Source organism: Lipophrys pholis, assembly GCF_963383615.2.
Source record: "Lipophrys pholis genome assembly, chromosome: 4".
NCBI lineage: Eukaryota > Metazoa > Chordata > Actinopteri > Blenniiformes > Blenniidae > Lipophrys > Lipophrys pholis.
In genome coordinates this window covers 30,253,615-30,275,065 of record NC_137637.1, presented here as the reverse complement: position 1 = coordinate 30,275,065, position 21,451 = coordinate 30,253,615, and the positions used below count along the sequence as shown (strand labels likewise).

Sequence of the window (21,451 nt, the reverse complement as noted above, 5' to 3'; positions counted from 1 at the left end):
ACATGAGTTCTGCATGGTGCTGTTTATGCATTGCGATGGTTTGCATTTTTAGATCCTGAAGCCTTGAGGTGGAAGCTCATCGAACATCGTGCTGATGTTTTCAAGGCGGCTGGATTTGAACTGATTACAGGGAGTTGATTGTAAAGTACAAAACTTAAGAGATCCTGCATATTATCCTCCTTCTACATCAAGTGCTCAGATTGTACTCCCCGGTCAGTCACTTCTTACAAGAAGTAAAAATCGGTCATGGTAAAGTTTTTGTGGTGATTAAAGTGGCTACTGCAATAGCATGTCAAGACGGATCGGACAGTTCCTGCCATTTTCTGTGGAGCACGTACATTTTGTTCTGACTGTAATTGTTAGAGATGGAGAGATTAAAAAAAAATCCAGTTTACATGAATAACGGGGTAGAATGATAAGATTGATGTGAATCAGTCTCATGATAATGGGCAAAATTGGGAAGCCCAACTAAGAAGGATTTTGAAAAATATTTGAAAATGGGATATTTTCTTAAAGTTACTTAAGGTTTTTGACATCACAGAAATAATGAATCTGTGATAATGTGCATCTGTTACTTTGTTCCTTGGTTTTGTGTGTTTCTTGTGAGGAAAAGTGATTTGTTATTGAAACAAACAGAATAACGTACTGATATGAGCAACTATAATAATAATGATAATAATATGTTGTGACATTACATATAAATAAATATCCCTGTTATCTATACATCTTAAAATTATATAAACCTGTACAGCTTTGATATAGGGCAAAACATGCAAGGTTTTATAAAATAAGAGGATATAATCTTTAAAACCATTATTTGAACCACTATTTAACCACTCTCTCTCACAGCAAGAAGAGTTGGTTCATTTCTGTATTCTCCCGACAGTCCAGACACGTGATAGGTTAATTGGTGGACTGGTGGACTGTTTCTGCCTTTTCACCCCGAGTATGCCGAGATCAGCAGCAGCTCTCTGCTCCACTAACTTGGATAAACGTATGGTTCAAAGGGATGATGAAGGAACAGATGGATGGATGAGCATCCATTTTATTTTTTTATATATTCACATATAGAGAGGAAATTATCACTCATCTAGCTCTTATAGCATCTTAATCTTTGTTTGGAGTGGCCCATCTTTTTGAAAGTGATGTCCTCGATGTCATTATCTGTGCTGTAGCCTCACAAAGCCCTCGGATTTCCATAGAGGAGCTGGAAAATGTTCTATGCCTTTCTGAAAACCAATATTTACCAATGCAGACTATATTCTCCCAGTCAACTTTCTGTGAGTTGCAAAACTGTAATTTCCCGACATTAAAACTTAACAGCAGTTTCTGAGATAAAAAACAAAACAAAACAAAAAGGACCAAAAAAAGATTAAAGTTGAAAAATGATGCTTATGGGGAATTTGAGCTGGAGAATTATTGTGGTTCAAAGATAATGTGCGCGAGAGTCTCTTTGAGGACTGAGCCGGAACATTTTGTGCTGCATCTCAACTTCCAAGTTGATGAAAATCATAAGCTGAACAGGTGGAAATTGGTTCTTTATAGCGCGGTGGTGGAGAGAGGAGGATGGTAATGTTTCTGTAGCGGTCCAACAACAACTGAGCTGAAGCTGTGAAAGCGTCTTTACTGGAGCGGCTTGGCGGACCACCGCACATCAGGACTGATAGCCACGGGACGAAGGTTTCAGATTCAGGATGACATGCAGGGAATGAAGGCCTGTGTGTTAAAGGGTGTTTTCACACCCGTCGCATTTATTGAGATTGAAAGAAATCCTGGCGTAAACTGCTCTTGTCAGTGTGCCTCGTGTATGGCTGTGTGCACCAAATAAGCAATCGAGGCCGTTTTTGGTCCTCTTCCAGATGAACTCTGGTGAAGTTAATTGATGTATGAACACAGCACGGACTAAAGACCTCCAAGCAGACTAAACACCGGACGTTACAGGCTTTAGAGGCGCCGCGCAGAGGATGTTAACTGGTATCCAGCAAACGCTGCTGAGAAAGGGAAAATACCACCACATTAATCCAGTCGCATTGCAGTGCATTTAACTCATTTCTCATTATTCGTATGTTTTGTCAGATTAAATATTCTATATTTTTCAGTAACGTAGATTCTATAGTGACTTGCGTTGACATATTTTTGTTCATTGTTAAATATGTCAGTTTGAATCAGAAGCATTTGTCTTCACCAAAGAAATGCCTCACAAGTACTGTCCTTGAGAATTTCTGCGATAAACAGACTTTTAAAAAAAAAAAATGAAGCTCACAGAACTATTGCAGCACATTTCTGCAACAACTCTTATTTTTAACTTTGATCCTTGAGTGTCCTGTGCCTGGTTTTATTTTTTATATGGATTAAACTGTGTTTGACTGAAATCAAATACATGCATCCATAAGGCGGGGACACGATCTCACGCACTCGCAATCACACCTACGAGAAATCTAGAGTCACCATATGACCTTCAGAAGCTTGTGTTTGAACTGCCGAAGAAACCTCAGTACCCAGAGAAAATGTAAGAGAATTCAAACTCAGCCGAATAGAGAATAATCCCTGCGCGCTTCGCGGATACCATTAATTATTTGTCTTATCAAAGTCAGTCTTGACGAACTTTCCAACAATGAGGACTATAGATTTCTTTTTTTTTTTTGATAATAGTGAAAAGATCTTGTCTTTCACTTGTCAAGGTCTACAGCCATTTTTTTAATCTGTGGCTCTTTCTCGCAGCGAAGCTTCTTAACTGTTTTGAGATGTTTGAAAATTACAAGACATACTTGCTGCAGGTGTTACAACAAGATCACAGAGGCACTTTGGTATGAAGAAATAGTGAAAATAAGACACTTAGTCAAAAAGTTGTGTTATTTTGTAATTCTGAAAGGTTTTGAGTCTGAATGACAGCAATTCCCATTAGTCTATGGTAAGAAAACAATTGGAGTCGACTCAAAAGAAACACACACAGAAAAAGATGAAGCCGTACACTAAAGGTGCACAAAACATTCTTGAGCTTCATTTGAACACGTTCACTGTGCACGTACATGACAACATATCATATATCTAATTTATAAAAGCCTTCTAAAATATAAAATATATATGCGGTATCCGCTTCGAAAGCAGTGACCATGAAACATGTATTTGGAGATGTTTGATGGTTAATGTCTTTATGTTAAAAATTTTCAACTGTTTCTGTGCCACTCATTGCACTTTAACCCTTTATTAGAGAAGTGACCTCATCAGAGCTCTAAAACTTGCGACAGTTCTAGTATTTGTGAGCATTCATGTCTTGGAAATTCTGTAACAACAGTGTGGAAGGAAAACGTTCTATTTTCAAGTATTTAATTGAGTCCCTTATAAAGAGTTAATCTTTTTCACACAGTTGGCAACTATTAAAAACAAACAAAAAAAAAAAAGACAAGAGGAAGAGGCATTGGGCTGAGTATTGAGGTAGTTATTTAAATTTTGTTGAATAAAGAACCATTAATTAGCCCAATAGGCGGTTACATTTATTATCATCAGCAACTGTCGTGTTGTAAAGTGGAGGGGGAGGAAAAAAAAAAAAAATGAGGAAACTCATTTGTGTGCACTGTGAAGATAGGTGCTTTCATCATGGATAAATGTTAATTAGGCGCTGGATAAAATCCAATGGCAGGAAATTTTAAGCACCCTGCAGCAAACACCAGTATGTGACCGGGGCTCAAAGCCTTTGGGAAACGCCTCCTTGTCCTTGGTTAATGTCCCATCTGGAAATTAGTCTTGCAGCCTTTCATCTGAGGGGGAAAAAATAAAAAAAATCATTGGAGACGGCAAATGTGACATGGTTTCATAAATACTTTGTCAGAAACTACCGAATGACTGAGGGATTGAAGTATTGTTAATATGTTGAAAATTCAGCTGTTATTTGTTTTGGTAAGGCCGTAGGCATTGGAATTACTGATTTATAACAGCAGGGAATTATTTGAATACAAATGCATTCTGTTTTCAGGTGTTTGTGACACAGAGAAAACATTCATAGCCCGTGAGCCGCCAAAACATGCAATTTGTCAGCGTCTTGGAATTTCTTAAATTTCCGAGCTGCAAGTGCATTTCTAATTATTTTTTTGCCACTTTGGAGAAAGTCGCACACTCCTCCCTATCTCTGCTCCCTAATACTGTGTAGCATTGGTTCCAAACACCAACAGTGGCTGTGAGGTCAGTCCCCCTCATTCCAGTGATGGACGGTTCGATCCCTGACTCCACCTGCCCAGGCATCAAAGTGTCCTTGATGAAAGCTTCTCCCAGTGGTGGGCGAGCACGCTGCATGGCAACCAACGCCGTTGGTGTTTGACCGTGTGTGTAAATGGGTGATTGTGACCAGCAGTGTGAATGCATAAAGCAGTTAAAACGTGCTGTACGTAAAGTTCATTTATCTACTCAATCTTTGTCCTCCCCTGGGGAGCGTTGCAGTACTTCCAAGCAGGACTGATGAACCTGGAGCAAATGTAAAAACAATATATGTCCCGAAAGTCACCAGGTATAGTGGATTGTTACACTTTTCTTTTTTTCCCCTCTTAGATGTTTTATTTAAACCTTAAAAAAAAAAAACTACGTGAGGATTTTGTCTTTTGCTTTTTATTCTAATAACTTTGGTTCAGTAACTTTTAAGGCACTTCCCCAGCACATATAATATCTATCATATTAAATGACGGTCGACTAGAAGAGCTCCACATTCATATTTGTCGATCAAATGATGCCTTTCTGGCAAAACCCAATTATAGATGATGTTTTTTGTTGAATATATGGATGTTGAAGGATGATTGCCTTTAGCATATATGATCTTTGCTGATCGGTGGATACCTCATACAATTCATATGATAATGTGGGTGTGTGCTGCCCATCTGATTGAGAATCGATTTGTATATGTAAATGTTGGCTCAGCCTTTCGCTTCTGTGTATTTTCTAGCGAACCTAGTTTTGAATGAACATAATGAGCAATCTGAGGATCGAATCAGCTGTGGGAAACTTTTATTATGAGTTTGATGGACAGTAAATATGTCAGCGGGGTGAAAGCTGTAGCTGATGCTGCTGCATTACTTCTGCTGCCAAAAAAAAAATAATAATAATAATAAGGCATTGCAGTTTTTATCTTGTATCTTCTCCATTTATCAGAATTTAACAGGAATTATATAATAAAAACAAGCTAGCTATGTTACAAGAGTATAAAAAGTAAATTTAATAGTTAATCCACTTTTTTATGAGGTACTATCTAACATTAAGTTCAAGAAGGTTGTTTTTCCTGAGGCACACTGATTAGAAAGCTTTAGAAAGTTTACTTGTACTGGTGTCTAAGGGACTACTTTCATATATATGTATATATATGTTTATATTTATATATTTATGGCAGAAGTGAAGACTACATTTTAGTGATGCAAGTTTGCCTCTTAACCAATTATTCAGCATCATCAATCACCCATGCCATTCAGATGTAATTTAATCCAAGTCTAACATTTGAATTAAAAGTAAAATGTCACTCAGAAGGATTATTTTGTTTGGGTGCTTCACCTTTATTAGAGATCCACAAATGTGATTTTAGCGTGCCACGGCTGTGTGAGCTACCACCACCGATCTGGTACAACCACAGACGGTGTTTGGGGCACAGCTGCTGCTTGGCGCTGGAAAATGTGTCTTTGCTGTACACCGCAGGGTTTTATTTAAGGTAATGGCTTCAAATCAAATTGACCCTTTTTGATGTAACATTTAATATTAATACAGGACATTGAGAATTGACTGTGGGAGTTTATATTATTCATTTAACATTTTAGACTCTGGTTCAACCTTTATTATTTGGATTCAATTTAATGGAAACTTAAAAATTGATATTAAGAAATGAATTTGACAGTTCTCATAATTGCTAAAGCTAAATGTGATAACATAGCTTATTTAATTTAGGGCTCTTTTACAGTTGGTTTAGTTGTAAGGCATCTATACTCTTAAGCAGGAATTAATACTTTCCTTCTTAATAAATTCATATTTCATGTGAAACTGCTAGGATTTGTACAGAATAAGATGTCTCCTGAGTTATTGGACGTTGTTGGAGAAAACTACATTCATTTAGACCAGGGGAGATATACAGCCCAGTTTCAACTCGAGTGGGCCGGCCAGGTAAAATAGTGCCATAATAACCTTGATATTTAAACTTTAACGTTTTTCTTTGCTGCAGCACAGAGTATACATGATGAAAATGCCTATACTGTATTTCTGCTTAACCAAACAATTACTCCCAAAAAGTGCTACAATCTCAACATAAAGCAGATTTTAATGATTCATTCCAGTGTAAAATAAAGTGAAATATCCAAATAACTTCTCCTTTAGCTGTTGGATTTTTAAAAACTCTCTTTACAAACAGGATGGCTTTAAGGTTAGTGGTCGTCCCATAGCCTTCATGGCAGCATCACCAATATCAAGTCTCGGTGTTGTGTTCGCTGCTCATCCAAAATTTGTTTAAGAAAAACAAGACGTGGTTTAGCGGCCACATTGGAGGCGTTCGCAGGCCAGTTTTGTCCCGCGGGCCTTAAGTTTGACACCCCTCCTCTTGTGGCAAAGTTCTCTCCTCCTTAAAAACAAAACCGCTGCTGCTTCTCCTCTCAGTTCAAAAGAGGGGCAAAGGAGCGTTTAGCATGCAGAACATAAGAAAAGCAGGAGGAAGCGTCAATCTAATTTCTCCGCGTGACGCTGGATCACAGCAGACCTGTCGTTGCCGCCGATACGCTTTTGGCCCTTCCGGTCGCTCGCGGCTCGGCTCAGCAAAAACCCAGGAGCAGTCACACCGAACCCGTCACTGTCACAAATGCAGGGGGCAGTGACAGCACACCGTTTCAGACTGCTTAACATTCCCGATCAAAGAGGCGCAGCTCTGTGAGGTCAGGGCAGGAGTCAGACTTCGCCGTTCAGGAAGAACAACTCTGGGGGAGTTGTGACAGTTTCCAACATGTTGGCGAGTGTACCACAAGCGTGCGGAGGTCAATCTTTTCTTTGTTGAATCTGGACTCCGTAACGGCGAAGCAGCGTCGGCCCTTCGGTTTGTTCCTCTCATATGATGATTGGAAAGTAATTTCAAAGAAGGAAAAGTAGCAACTGACAGCTGTGTTTTCTGCACAATTATTTGAGGCTGGAGTTAAGAAAGAAAACGGGAAAAAAAACAAAACAAAAGCAGATGGACTACCCACAGAGGCGGAGATGGAGACGATGAAAGTTTGTACTTTATTTTGACATGTGCAGAGTTAAGTAGCTGGTGAGAGGCATGTGCTTTTATGAGATTTTACACACACACTTGAGAAAAATTGAGGCGGGCCAAGTAAATTGCCAAAATGTTAAAAACTGTTTAAAAAAACTGAGGCTCATAATACAAATTTTGTACTATTCCAAATGCTGCGGTGAATGTTTGTTTTGTTTAGTTTTTTTTCATGTGAATTCAGACAGAAGTCAGTTTATTCAGGCTCACTAACACTACTACCGTTTCCCACTGCCACTTGTTGTCCAGCACTGCGCTGCCAGAGTCGACAGCAAAGTTACCGATGTATGCGATTTGAAATTCAAATACCCAAGGGGCTGCGTTAGCACCAGTATGTTAACATAATCATGTCATCGTCACATCATGCGTACCTAAGCTTTTAATTAATTTACTGGAACACGGATGGTGAAAAGGATTTAGAAATTTCAATTTGTGCTGTATTGATAGGACCAGAGTGTGAGTTCTGGGTGGATTATCTACTCCTAGTGATTAGTAGTACTTCACTTCAACAAAACATATCTGTGTATATATATATCTGTATTTCAAAATTTAGGGGAGGCAGTGTCAACGACGTGTGTGTGAACAGTAGTTGTTTTGGGTCGAATGCCAGACATCCTATGTGTGATTTGAAAACGGTATTGTTAGGATAATTTGGTAGCATATAGCGTTTGTTAATGGGAGTCAGAGGCTTTTATATTGAAAAAGGCAATACGTCCCACAACCTATAACGGTTGCTCCGGTTACACAAGCTTAGTTTAATTTTCTTTCTTAGTCTGTTTTTATTGCATTTATTATGTACATTTTTTAGTGAGGCATAAAGTTCTTAAGTTGTTTATCCTAAAACCTAATAAAATAAGTTATACATTTCCACAGTTTTATCTTGTCTGTAGGCTAACTTCATTTTCAGGAGGTTTATTGTCGCATACACGGCAGAACGGGTTCTTCCACTGTGCAATTAAATGCTTTCTCACTACTGATCTTTTTTGTCTGGACTGACAAACAAAATATCACCCCATAAAAATATAACCACAGTATTTAGACATCAAATTCCATTATTTTTTATCTGTCTATATGGTGTCCAATGTTTGATGACTCATGTTGCACTTTAGGGCATATACGAATCCGACATCCAATGGAAATCTATTGGATGCAAGTATATTCGGATGTTCTCCATTTTACTTTGTTAGCCACATTCACTCATTCACACACCAAGGGAGGCAGCATAATGAACTGAATCCATCCATTGGGAGCAGTTTGGAGTTCAGTAGAGTCTTGCTCAAGGCCACATGGGGGTCAAACCTGCAACCATCTAATTGAGAAACAAACTGCTCTACCAACTGAGCCACAGACACCTGGACCCAGGCCCCGACTACACCAAAAGATGTGGGTTTACACGGAAATGGAAAAAAATGTAGAGCCACTACTGGGTGCTCTCTATTTGTTTTATAATGAAACCAGAGACACTTGCGTGCAGAAATCGACCGAGTTGGATCGCTGTCGCAGGTTGTTGTTAGTGTCTATCTACCTGTGCATGTGCAGAAGAAGTGTTTACTGCAGCTGTGGTGCGCATGAGGAGTCGCAGCATAACAGAATGGTTTTCAGAAAGTTCTCCACTTGGAAGCCGTTTTCATAATCTTGGGATTTTCGATGGCTCAAAGCACCATCGTTGCATAATGATTCAAACCTTTGCTGAGTCTGCATGCCACGGTTACGACTGGGCTTTACATTTGGAAGTATCTCAAAATGTTACGATTTACTTTACAAGAAGTTCACGATTAGAGCTGTAACCAAAAGGAATACACCGACACTTGTTTTCTGGCCACTGTTACTTTCTTTCCCAACAGAGGGCAGCACAGAGCCTGTGCCTTCATGAAAGGGTTCGCTTGACAATAGAGGTCATTTGCGAAGAGCCTGATCTGTTGCCGTGACAGTTAACATACTAATTACAGGGAATCATAGACGCTCTAGCAATGCCTCTGAGTAGACTTCTTCTTCTTCTTCTTCTCCTTCTTCTCTTGCCCTGGGTTTCTGCTCACTCTGTACTTGTCAAGATAGCATGCAGGAACAAATTATGTACCCAGAAGGGAAATCCTGCAGATCTGCTAAATGTGCTAATTTGGTCACATTCTTCCTCTGTGATTATGCATCAATGTGGAGGGGACGATAGGAAAAAACTGCATCAATTCAAAAGGAAAGGGAAGAAAGCCCTCTCTCCTCTTTGATTTCCTATTGTGCCAAATGCGTCTTGTCTGTTGCGGGGATATCTTCTCTCCTTATTCTCTGCTCGGCTAATTAGTCTTCCTGCTACTTGCTTTCAAGACATGCACAACTCCCATTCTAAATGCTGTCTAATTTATTGTTGTTGGCCACTGTTAAGAGCTTTAAGGACAAGTTGCCTTTACCTTCTACTGCTTTTTGAAGTAGATGCAAGTCTCAACTTTCCATTTAGCATTTAAGTTATTTGTCAGTGTGTCCACTTACTTTAATTACTGTGTGTTGAAACTCCTTCAAGGAGGCTTGATCTTTGTTTCTTGTGATTACGGGGAAAAAAAAAAAGAAAAACAAAAAGGTGAGGGCTGATTCATCCAAACTACCGAAGAGTGCATTTATTTAAGAAATATCAAAATATGCTGAATGCCAAGAGAGTGGATCTGAAGTGTGTTGCTTGGACAGGAAGATTAGTATTTGGGCAACATCTGTGATGAGTGTGTGTGTCTCATGTTGTGCCAAGCAGGCCACCGTAGAATCAGCATCCAAGGACTGTAAGGGGCAGATTCAAATTCAGGAGGTGCTCCTTGATGTGCAGAGCTTTCTTGGCAAAAGTAGCTGCAGCTACCACATGGCTCGGACTGAGCTGGCACCACGGCTCCCTTTGTTCTGTGTTTCCTGCCATCTGATATCAAGGATTATAGAAAGCCTTGTCCACTCTTGTGCCCGGGGTTTCATTTCGGACCTCATGTTGACAAACTGTTGTGTCAGTTTCTGTCTTTGAGGTGGGTAAAGATCGCTCATCCGAAGCTTGTCCGGGCCCAGTGCGGATGTCTCCTGTCTCTGGCAAAACGGGAAGGAGAAAAGATGGAGGAAGTGATTGACGAGACACAAGTTTTGGCCCGTAGTCCTCTTTTGAACCTATTAATGCAGGGGCAGTATACTGCTTTCATCCGGCATTGGAGCTGCCGTGGCCGCGGGAGTCGGCGATGTGTGTGTGAGTGTGTGTGTGTGTGTGCGTGTGCAGAGGGGGCACGGCGACACAGCGCATTTGCATCACATTTGTTAGGCATGTTGCAACCGTTCAGCTAGGAGCAGTGAAGGACATGAGGAAGAAAATCTCAGACGAGTTATGAATATGAGTTTGTAATGTCCTACCAATGTCAGGCTGTGGCTCGAAGCAGCGATATGCTAAACCTCTCTCCAACTTCATTCCCCTTATTACTGATATGATCTGTGGCACAGCCGGAGGAGACAGGGAATCATTACTGTACAGACAGTGGTTATTAAATTGAGAAAAATGTCCTGAGCCAGTTTTAATAATAAGCTGATAGCCATATGGTTTTTTCCGTGAGACCTAACCACCTAATGCGGACCTATGAAGAGTTAAAGATCAGGCTGTCGACTCAGCCTTCTCGTGCAGATGGTTTAATCTCATTGTCTTGGAATGACTTTGAATATTCTGGGTGTAACCCAGGCCTGCCAGCACAGCAGGTGGTTGGCCCTTTGATCTGTGCGTGTAGATGCTGATGGAATTTAAATCACAGGGTGACATCTCGCTCATGAAATCATAACATGAAGCAAGTTTCAGCTTTGATCCTGTTGTCCTTCTGTATTAAGTTCATTAGAGCGTATGATGTATTGGAATGTAGATCATGAGCAAACAAGCATTTGCTGTCCTCATGGTTGCATCATTGATGTGTGCTTATCTACAAGTCATTGGCACGTCACATCAAGGCTTCTGTAGTTTATCCTATAGTCCTTCACTTGAGCCTTTGAGTCCCTCAAATAACCTTTGTCTTTTACTCTCATTTTCTGTTTTAGTAAAAAAGAGGCAATGATAACATTATTAAAGCCCCTGGTTTGTTTAAAAAAAATACTGTATGACACCACACCTTTTAACAATGACTTTATGAGTTCATACCTGATTCACATTATGAAAATAGTAACACAGCAACTCTTACTGTTCACGGTGTACTCGTTACTTTTGATGTATATGGCAATCTGCTGCTTTCTTTCTCTTCATGCTGCTCACTGACCCAGTCACGGGTGTTAACCGAGACTGTTCTTTTCACAGTTAAGATTTCGCTAAGGTCCATCGGTGTGTAACGTATACACAGTTGTGATTTTGCTTAGCTCCATCAGTGTGTAACATAAACATGTGGTTGTGTCCACTTGCCGCAGTGATGATTTATCACAGGTGTTAGCGTGTTTTTATTGCATGTCTCTGCAGCCGTTGATACTTTATCTCAGCTGTTTTGTTGCTGCTTCCTCTCATGAGGTGTGTTTTTTAGTTTTATTTTTAAAGTACTGGCATTATAGTATGAAGTAATTGGTACCTGAAACTCATTGCTATTTTTCAATACCTTAAACTGGCCCAAACCAGCTAGTTATCTCATAATATAGCATAAAATAATAAATGTCTTTATAAACACAGCCAGCAATGTTAAACCCCGATGAGCAGGGCAAAATGCCAAATTTACTCTTTCTGGACTATGAAGTCATACGTCACTAACGTACAGCAGTACTAAGGGTTTGTGATGTGTACACAACCATCATGCTGATTAACTTTGGAACTTCAAACTCATTGCAAAGGATCAACAGCACTGTGACATTTATTTCCCCTCTGCTGATCAACAAATGAATTATTAAATAAAGAAAGCGAATGCATATTCATAGTTTGTTGTGCCATTAAAGTCACCCAACCTGTTCATCGAGTTATTTGTATTGGCTCTGTAAGCCTGTTACTTTGCCTAAGAAAGCGGTTGCTGCTTTTACTGATGCACATGGAAACTCGTCTCTGGTGGTCTCCCCCTCCATCTTGCTTTCACCAGTCAATCATCCTCACTGAGCAGTTGTTTGGCATCACCTTGCTAGTTAATTTTCACTCTCGCCATCTGTTTTATTAGTTTAGGAGATCTTTGAGGAGAGGCGGTTTATGTTTGTTTCTCATAATCTTTTTCTCTCTTTGTGTATTACTTTTATTTGTGGATTTAGCATCAGCTGCTCATTTTCTTATATCTGTCTTGGGAAAAATAATAGAGCCATACTGTGATGTTTCATGCATTCAAGTGCAGCCATATTGCATCGTGCAGGAATAGTATTTTAACAGTTTTTGTCAGGAATCAATAACAAGGTCACATCTTCGAACATGAGGGAGCATCTGCCATCGGAGTCATTCCTGTCACACTTCAGAGCCCACCGTGACATTTAAGGTCAAGTGAAAACAAACCATAATTAACAAGCTCCATATCCTCATATATATATATATATATATATGTTGGCAGAGAAGAAAAGTCCCTTTCTGGGCTTACCTTTTTGATAATCTCGGCATGAGCAAAATCTCAAATGGTAGTGGTTTTGTTTAGTGTGCATTACCTGTAGCACTGCTCTGGATGTAAGTAATTTCTGGTTGACTGGCGATTCACTGAGCGGCCGTACTGCCTGTAGCCTTAGGCAGTGAGGTTGCAGTGGGGAGAGAGCGCCAGCACCAGTCAATTACCAGTTAATAAACAGTGGAAGTTTTCTATTAGTGCTTGTTAGTGCGTGTAAAAGATTGTTGGTATGTGGAATTGGGGGAAGGCAGTGTGACTATAGAATTAAAAAAAGAAAAAGTACAGGCATATTTTCTTTCCCTGGGTCTAATATACAGCAGCCATTTCTCTTTATCCATGCAATTCATGGAGATAATATTTGTTTTTTAGATTTTTAGCAGGCTGTACATTGCAGTATTTTGAAACAGTTTTTTCCCCCCTTTTGAATAGTCCAGAAATGTGTGGTAGGGAGTTTCACGCAAGGCAATATTTCATAAGTGACTATAAAAGACTCTTTCCAATAAAGCGAATATATTACATAAGCATGGGGGCAGCCAAACAATGCCGGCTGCAGCGTGTCTCATCACTGATAACATTATAGGCCCCTGGTGTATATGAGACACCAACCTTTTTTGGACGGCGTTGTCACAAATCTCATGTGTGATAAATATCCTACATATCTGAGAGCTGAATTCACTGTGTTTACAGAGGAATATTGCACCTGAATAGCCTTAGGAGGTAAAACAACATTAATTGGATTTGGGAAAGTCATCCTCACCAAGGGGAGACTGCTTTGACAGTGTGACAGTGAATCGCATGAATCATTAAAACCCTCCCCTTCCATATTAGACCACTACCAGTAACTAGTGGTAGTCACAGTTGTTGACATGCATTACCAGAAGCTGTAGCAATGTGAAGAGATAAATGTTAAAAGACAATTACAATCAACGGCGTCATTTATTCTCTTTAGCGCGAATGCATGTAATTACACAGATTGTAACATCGTCTTCCATTAAAAAAAACAGCGGGTAGTGCCACCTGGAATCAGCATATGGGCTGGCGCCCTCTCGGGGTGATGGGTGGGGCGGACTCTCTGTCGACCATTGGGTCATCGGTAACCAGCAGCTGGGAGGCTGCCCTCTCATCACATCAACAACTCTCGCTTTAATTAGCTCACCTGCCCATTTCCTCCCATTTCCTCCCCACGTTCCCCGACGTCCTCCATCAAACCTCCCTCAGCTGGTTTACAGGCTCACCTTCCTCTCCCATCCTGCCCCAACACTGGGGAAAAGCTCCAGCTCCTCAACTTTGACTGCACACACATACACACACACACACACACACACACACACACACACACACACACACACACACACACACACACACACACACACACACACACACACAGAGGTGGCATAAACAAGTCTGACAATAGACTTCGAAAAAAGCTTGGACGTCATTGATTTTTAAATGGGGCCTCACTGATACCGTATTAGCATTGGGATTGCTAGTGATATGGTCATTGCTGTAGGTCCACATTTCCTTTGCGTCTGTCGATATAATTTGCACATTCGCAGGTGGAAATGATCTCACGGGCTTTGTTGTTGTGCTCACTCGTGCTCTTTCCATCGGCTGTTTAAGGGAGGTCAATAAGTGGACCAGTGGTTTACTGTATTGATCACAGTCACTGTCTGCACTTAGATGGGAAGGGAATCCATCCTCGCCTCAGTATCTGCTCTTCTCATACACAATGTCGCTTCATACCAAGCTGACAATTTGGAAAATATGCCCGATGCTAATTATTGCATGATTGTCTGGATTTGATAATGTTCCCTCTGGAAAGAAGTGCTGTTTAGTATTTTTAGGCATAATAGAGTGTCATTAGCAAGTAGCTCATTACTCACACAATACTCTTTAAATAAGGTTTCCTCTTTATACTCTCAGTCACTTTAGAGTAGGCGTCAAATTTTTCAAATGGCGGATGTCTCATTAACAGTCCTCATCATTTACACATCAACCCTCTGTCTGAATGATCCCTGCGCACATTCCTGCCTTTGAATGCTTTATGGAACCATAATGTGACTGCTCCGGTGCCATGAACATATCCTATTTGTAATGCCAGACTGACTGTGCCATGTGTTAACATACAAAGCAGTCTAGGCCTGGGAAAACTGGTTCACAATGCTTCCAAATCTCAGGTGACTGATAAAAATCTGGCCGTCACTGAACTGCCAGGACTGTGTTAAAGTCCCTCTGGTCCCCCCCCCCCCCCGCCTCCCTCTTTCCCTTAACCACGGGGCCTCCATATGGACACCTATTATGACTGCCGCTTAATTACTTCTCAAAAAACATTTCACAGCATTTGATGGAGGGCTAGCAGAAGGAGAGAGGGGGGAAAAAGACAAAGACAGAGGAAAAGGGGCAGACATTTAAAAAAAAAAAAAAAAAAAGCCGTAACGACGGAACAGAGAAATGGTAAAGTGGGACGGAGAGATTGATCGAGAGGAAGGGCCACGCATCTGTGGAGTGAATCTGAATAAATGGAGACAGATACAAGGGAGTGGAGAAATAGCCTGGCGGTGCAGATGAGGAGAGCGGTGTTGTGGCCAGCGTCCTCTTTTGTTTAGTGTTTACAAACACAACCTACAAGAGAGAGAAGAGGGAGGGTCTTGGCCAAGGGTGGCTATAAATTAACTGTGATTGATGCTTGCAGCCACGGAGGACGACAGGTAAAGACATGCAGCTCTCATCGCTGACACTCTCCTCACTTTCTCTCACTCTTCCCCCTTTTCAAGCCCCCCCACCCTCCCAACAATCACCCTGACAACACACAATTAGCAGGTCCGTCTGTCACATGGCCCACCCTCAGCAGTCATACACCAAAATAATCAGAATTCCCAAGCAGACAGATTTCTGGTTGAAGGAGCAGTGCGTTTAGCGCCAAATCAGAAAGCCTCTGTAACGACAGCCTCAATCACTCATTGTCCGACAAGCAAAGCTGCTATATGTTGTAGGAATATAGATATATACTGTACATCTTTTCCTTTTAGTGAAATCCTTGCTTTTTTTCCATCCAGCCATCCATCCATCTTCTCCCGCTTATCCGTTTCCGGGTCGCGGGGGTGGCAGTCTGAGCACTGTCACCCAGATCACATTGCACCGATTAAGAACCTTCCTGCAGGTGGTGAGCCCACGGGAACCTTGCTTTTTTTATGTTATGTCCATCATTTGGACCCCTGTATATATTCCTACATTTGACCAATTTTACTCCCAGGAAAGTACCACAAATCCCGTGTGTCTTTTCAGTCAACAGTCCGTGCATTTCAGTGTGAGAAAAATTATGATCCATCAAAATTTGCCTGCAACAACCATATAATCACCTAATCACCACCTTAGTTTGTATCCATCTGGAAGCAACCTGAAAATAGAAAGGCTTTCTTGACATTTCCTATGTTTTACGTGGTGGTGGCGTTGTTTTTTTCAAGATTTCCTAAAAATATTGTGAAAAGGTGTTTTGAACATTGGAATCTGTGTATCAAAGGGTGTAAATGGCTGAAAAGCAAATAAACAACATTAGGCTTGAACTCAATGGGACAATAGTTGTGTAAAGACAATAGACTATTGGTCCTCTGGTGATAAAGAGGCTGTAGCACAATGCTGACTAACCTTGAACCATCCATCCTTTTAAAAACACCTCACTCTGACATACTGGAAAATGGTTCAGTGTGAACCTTTCAGAAACTTAATGGTGATTATCTATTTTATAGATAGATGTGTTTTGAAACAGAGAGACATCTTAAATTTGCTTGAATGTCCTCAGTTTCGCAGGATCAGCGCAGCAATACGACCACTGAGGAATTGTAATAGGGATAGAAGCCTATACCAGCTGACATGGGGTGAAAAGGAGAACACATCCCAGACACCCCAGATACTTGCCTGGGGAGTAACCAAAAGGCTTCATCAGTTCATATGATGATGAAGACTTTCTGATGAAAGGTGAATGTATTCAAAGCCTGAGGTCATGAGGCTCAGTCTTCAGTTCTTCAGGCTATTGCACAGCTTACACATAGAGTCACAAGCTTAGGATTACACCTACAACCATTTTGCAGTCACCAATGAATCTGGAACTGGAGGACCTCAGGAAAACTCTTCTAGACCAGCTGAAAACATCCAAACTCCTCTAGATGAAGAGGGACTTGAACTCTGCATGTTTTGACGTCTCTCTGCTTCTGCATGCCTGGCTGTACGAAGCGGCTTGTAATCAGGCTTTCTGCTGTGCTTGATTATGACACATTTGTTAGCTTCAGCTGTGTCCGACGAGGGCCCGCAGGACAGTGGAAATTGAAATCTGAGAGTGTTTTCAAACCCTTGTATTTGCAGCTTAAGTACTATCATTGATAAGCCATCATCTTGAAATACATTTTCTTCTTTCATTCGTGAATGGCCAATTTGGACTCCCATTGTATATCCTTTTGCGGCGACATAAAAAAAATCAGTTGTCAGTTCGATAACCAATTGTGGGTCTTTGAAGAATGGGTGATTGATAGAAAGGTAATGTACTACTCTGATTGGACAATTCATATCTGTACATGGTCAAGGATACATTGGTGCTATCTATCTATATCTATCTATATCTCTCTTTATATATATACTGAGAGACTTTCTCTTAATCTCAAGGAGGATATCTCAAAGTTTGGGGCCATGGGACGTGAAAATAATATAATTCCAACAAATGTGAAAACAATGTAGGGGGCGCTATGGAGCCATTTTGCCAGGCACATGTGCAATGACGATAAAATGAATAAAAAAATTTGCCACTTCTGTCTTGTGTGCAAATTTCCATGAAGAGCACGTTTAGGCTGTCAAAAATGCAGCAGTTAGCGCAGTGGTAGAAAGTAGAAAGTAGAAATAATTATATATATATATATATATATATATATATATATATATATATATATATATATATATATATATATATATATATATATATATATATATTATTTATTGATTGATTTATTTATTCATTTATTTATTGATTTATTTATTCATTTATTTATTTATTCATTTTATTTTTTTATTTTTATTTTTTTTATTATTCATTTATTTATTTATTTATTCCAATTGGGTCCTTGGACCCAAATGAGAAGGCATGTCTAAACTTTTGACTGGCAGTGTATATCGGTTTAATCGACAATCATTCTCTGTAAGGATTCCAGATACATACTATGACATCGGTCCCGTTTCTGCGTCCATATAGTCTCATGGACAGTGGTGACTGTGACAACAGCTGAAATAAAAGCAGCTGCATAAGTCGGCATTCTCTGCTTTCATCTTTGGCATTCCAGCTGTGGAAGATGGCTTTTTTCCTCACTTCAAAACGCAAGACAGCGAGCTCCTAGTACTGCAGCTTCACAGATGAAGGCATCTACTTCTATTCTTCTTCGTCCTTATTTCTTTTCTTTTCTTTTTCTCAAGTTTGCTTTTTCTTCAGAAAGCAATATCCAAAGGTGTTGTCAGCTGGAAATGAGATCAGACCCAGATCAGATCTCAGTGTCAGTGTCGACACATATGTAAATGTAATTGGAATTGAGTATTTGAAACACATTTTATTGTACTGCTATGCTGTCAGACTAAAATAAACTTGTTCTTGTAGTGATACACAGATTCACTATACATACAATGCATCAAAGCAGTTTGCATTGTGAATATTAATCCACATTAATCTTTTCTCTTCAAGCTGGAAGCTGCCCTCCACAACCCCGTACACTGTGCATTGCTGGGTTTCTCAGCAGCAAGTACCTCCTTACCTCAAGGCTACCTCTGGGTGAGTAATATGTTTTTATGAACACACACTTGCATATCGTCAGTCTATATGCATCATGCATACACACTCGGTTCAGTGTCAAATGACTAAAACATTCCTGATAATTTGAGCTTTTTGAATAATTACCATGACCATTTAAATGCCCTTTCTTCATTATGTTCTCATTCCTTTTTGAAAAAAAAAAAGAGAGAGAGAGAACAAGAAAAGATTTCTGAAGGCTGCAAGTGAGTCGTACAAAACATTTTTCTCTGTAAAATGTCACCACAAAACTGTGAATTAATTCAGTATAGAGGGAGCTGCGGTAGAGTGTTTTATGATGAGTGGGGCAAGTTGTGCTGCGAGACTATCACATCACCATTCCCGGATTTGTGGGAATTCGGCTGCATGTTGAGAGAACGGTAAATTCAAAGAGGGGGGGTAAAAAAAAAAATGATGATGCAGGGAATCTGCTATTAATCTTAAAGTTTCAATTTTTGCTCTCGTCCTTTTTTTGAGAAGGTGAGTAATTTATCAAGTAATCCTCCTTTGACCTAAAAGGTGGCTAAATCAAGTCTAGGTCCCTCTAAGACACAAGGTACGCATCGTGTGTCTCGGATTTAATTGCTTCTGTGCTGCTGTTCTGTAAAAGACTGGATGCTCACTCAGATGAGGAAAAGGGACTATGGTGGCATTTAGAGTCCTGTGAGATCATGGCACAGGCTGCTCCAACTTTGAGCTTCTTTTGGAGTGCAAGCACAGATAACGTAAATGCCTTGAACCTTGTATTCCCAAAACATTTGGAGAAACAATGGTGGACTGTCTGCGAGCTGAGTCGGTTACACTCGGAAGATAAAATGTGAGGGGTAGTCAGAGCAAAGACTTCAAAAAAGGTTTCAGTGTGTTTTTACTTGCATGTATCCATGAGGACCAAACATAGTCTCCTCAGCTTTAAACTGCATATATATATGTTACTGTGATGTATAAAACATGACAGAAATACACAGTGTTAATGAAGACCTAAAACAGCTTGTGCGTGTTTGAAGCGCCAGTGTTACGGCGTCTCGACACTGCAGATGCATCGTGTGCAGCTTGTAAAGGCTTGTGAGAAACTCTTGTGTCTTTAGTATTCTTTGACCGGCTGCATAGCGGCAGAAGTTGTTTAGAGACTGAATGGAGGGGAGGCCACAAGAACACCCACAATTGTTTTAAACTTTTAGCAGAACTCCCAAGGCGGGGGAGCTATCTTTCTATCTCCCCTCAATAGTGACTACTGTAGCTTGTTTTGTGTGCCAGGGGGTGGTTGTGCTTGTCAGAAAGTCACTATTACATGTCAGCAAAGAGCACAGCTGACCAGAGTATGTGAAGAGGAACTGTGGATTCCTAAAAGATCAACAAACTCAATAAAGTACAGTCATTTCATGGCCTGATAATTAAGAGTAATATGAAACTCTATCTGACAAAATCTAAATTATAACAGGGGCACCAGCTGCAGGCTGTATATCATGACATTCAAAATGTGAAAAGGTAGGGACTTTATAGATACTATGTCAAGGATGTGAAACATATTTTTTGGGTTTATTTTTAACTTCTGTGAAACAAAATTCCTTCTTTTTCTTTAATAACATCTTTTTTAGTTTTTTTTTTACATTATTTTTTTTTTTTATTCCATCTTGCAGAGGACAGACTCACCTGATTACATTTTTAGAGTCCGAAATATTTTAGATTGCGTGCGTGTGTGCGCGCATGCTTGTTTGTAATTCTATGCTGGCTAGATTTCAATCAAGCTTTGGAACTACTGAAATGAAACAACGCATAAAAAGATTGTAGACTGTGAAAGGTACCAGGTTCCGGATGGAAGCTGAGACTAAATCTATTCTGATGAATTATTGCTCCTATGACATATGCAATGTATGAGAACATCACCCGCCCATGTTATGCTGCAATTTTGACTAAATGTCAAGACTTAATTCTTGCGTAAGTGTCAAATCTACATAGACTACATAGAGTAAATATTATTTACATGTCAGCATTTTGACATGATTAAATAAGCCCAAAAAGTTTGTTTTCTCTCACGATTGAAATAAGAATATTTTTAATAATCTAAACAAAAATAGGGGCTATTATAAATCTGCAGGTTCTTCTTATTGAAAGCTTCGTCCTTTAAAGCAAACTCTAATGCGAAATTCATCCTGGAGGTCTCTGTTTGATTCGAACTAAAATCTCAATAATGACTTTTCTCTGCGTTCCTGCTTCCTTGGATGTAGTGGGGCCCGGAACCCGTAAACAGAGCACGTCTGACCTTTTTCCAGCACAGTGATTGTTACATAAACACCCAGTCCCAACATGCAAGGAGAGCAAAAACAAAAGGGTATCTACGAAAAAAATTAAGTAAAATAAAATAGTGAAGGCCTGCAGATCCAGGACGAATAATTAGTGGCTGAGCGTTCCCACCCCCAGTTGGTTCTACCTCCCTGGCAGGCTTGTCAAATAAGGGATGACACTAATCATGTTAAAGTGAGATGGGCTCTGGGGATTTCTGCGTGCTTTGATCAGAGTAATGACATTGTGTCTAATCAGCCTGATACCCCAGTGTTCCCATGTTTGCCTTCACCTTCCTTGTCCCACTTCTTTTTTTTTTTTTTAACCAACTTCGTACTTTTCCTCTTGTGTTTTGTACACCTATTCACTAACTTAGCAATTTCTAGCGTGAATCAGTAATGGTAGACTTAAAGAGCACAATTTCAGGGCAAAACAAATTATCTAGTGACCTGTGGTTTCGGATTGCTAATGTGGCGAACGCAGTTTAGCAGAGTGCGTTATCATGACTATTCTCCCATGTTTCCTCGCTGCATCCACAGCAATCTAATT

General features: G+C 40.1%; 1 protein-coding gene across 3 annotated transcripts in view; it reads left to right on the top strand.

The window, feature by feature from the left end:
- Positions 1 to 21,451, top strand: part of arhgef10la (Rho guanine nucleotide exchange factor (GEF) 10-like a) — a 129,671-nt gene that overhangs the window by 85,742 nt on the left and 22,478 nt on the right. For all 3 annotated transcript variants that reach the window (XM_080461407.1, XM_080461405.1, XM_080461406.1), the window contains one exon: positions 18,518 to 18,604. In XM_080461407.1, coding sequence (XP_080317533.1) covers positions 18,518 to 18,604 — 87 coding nt within the window. The remainder of the gene's footprint in view (positions 1 to 18,517; positions 18,605 to 21,451) is intronic.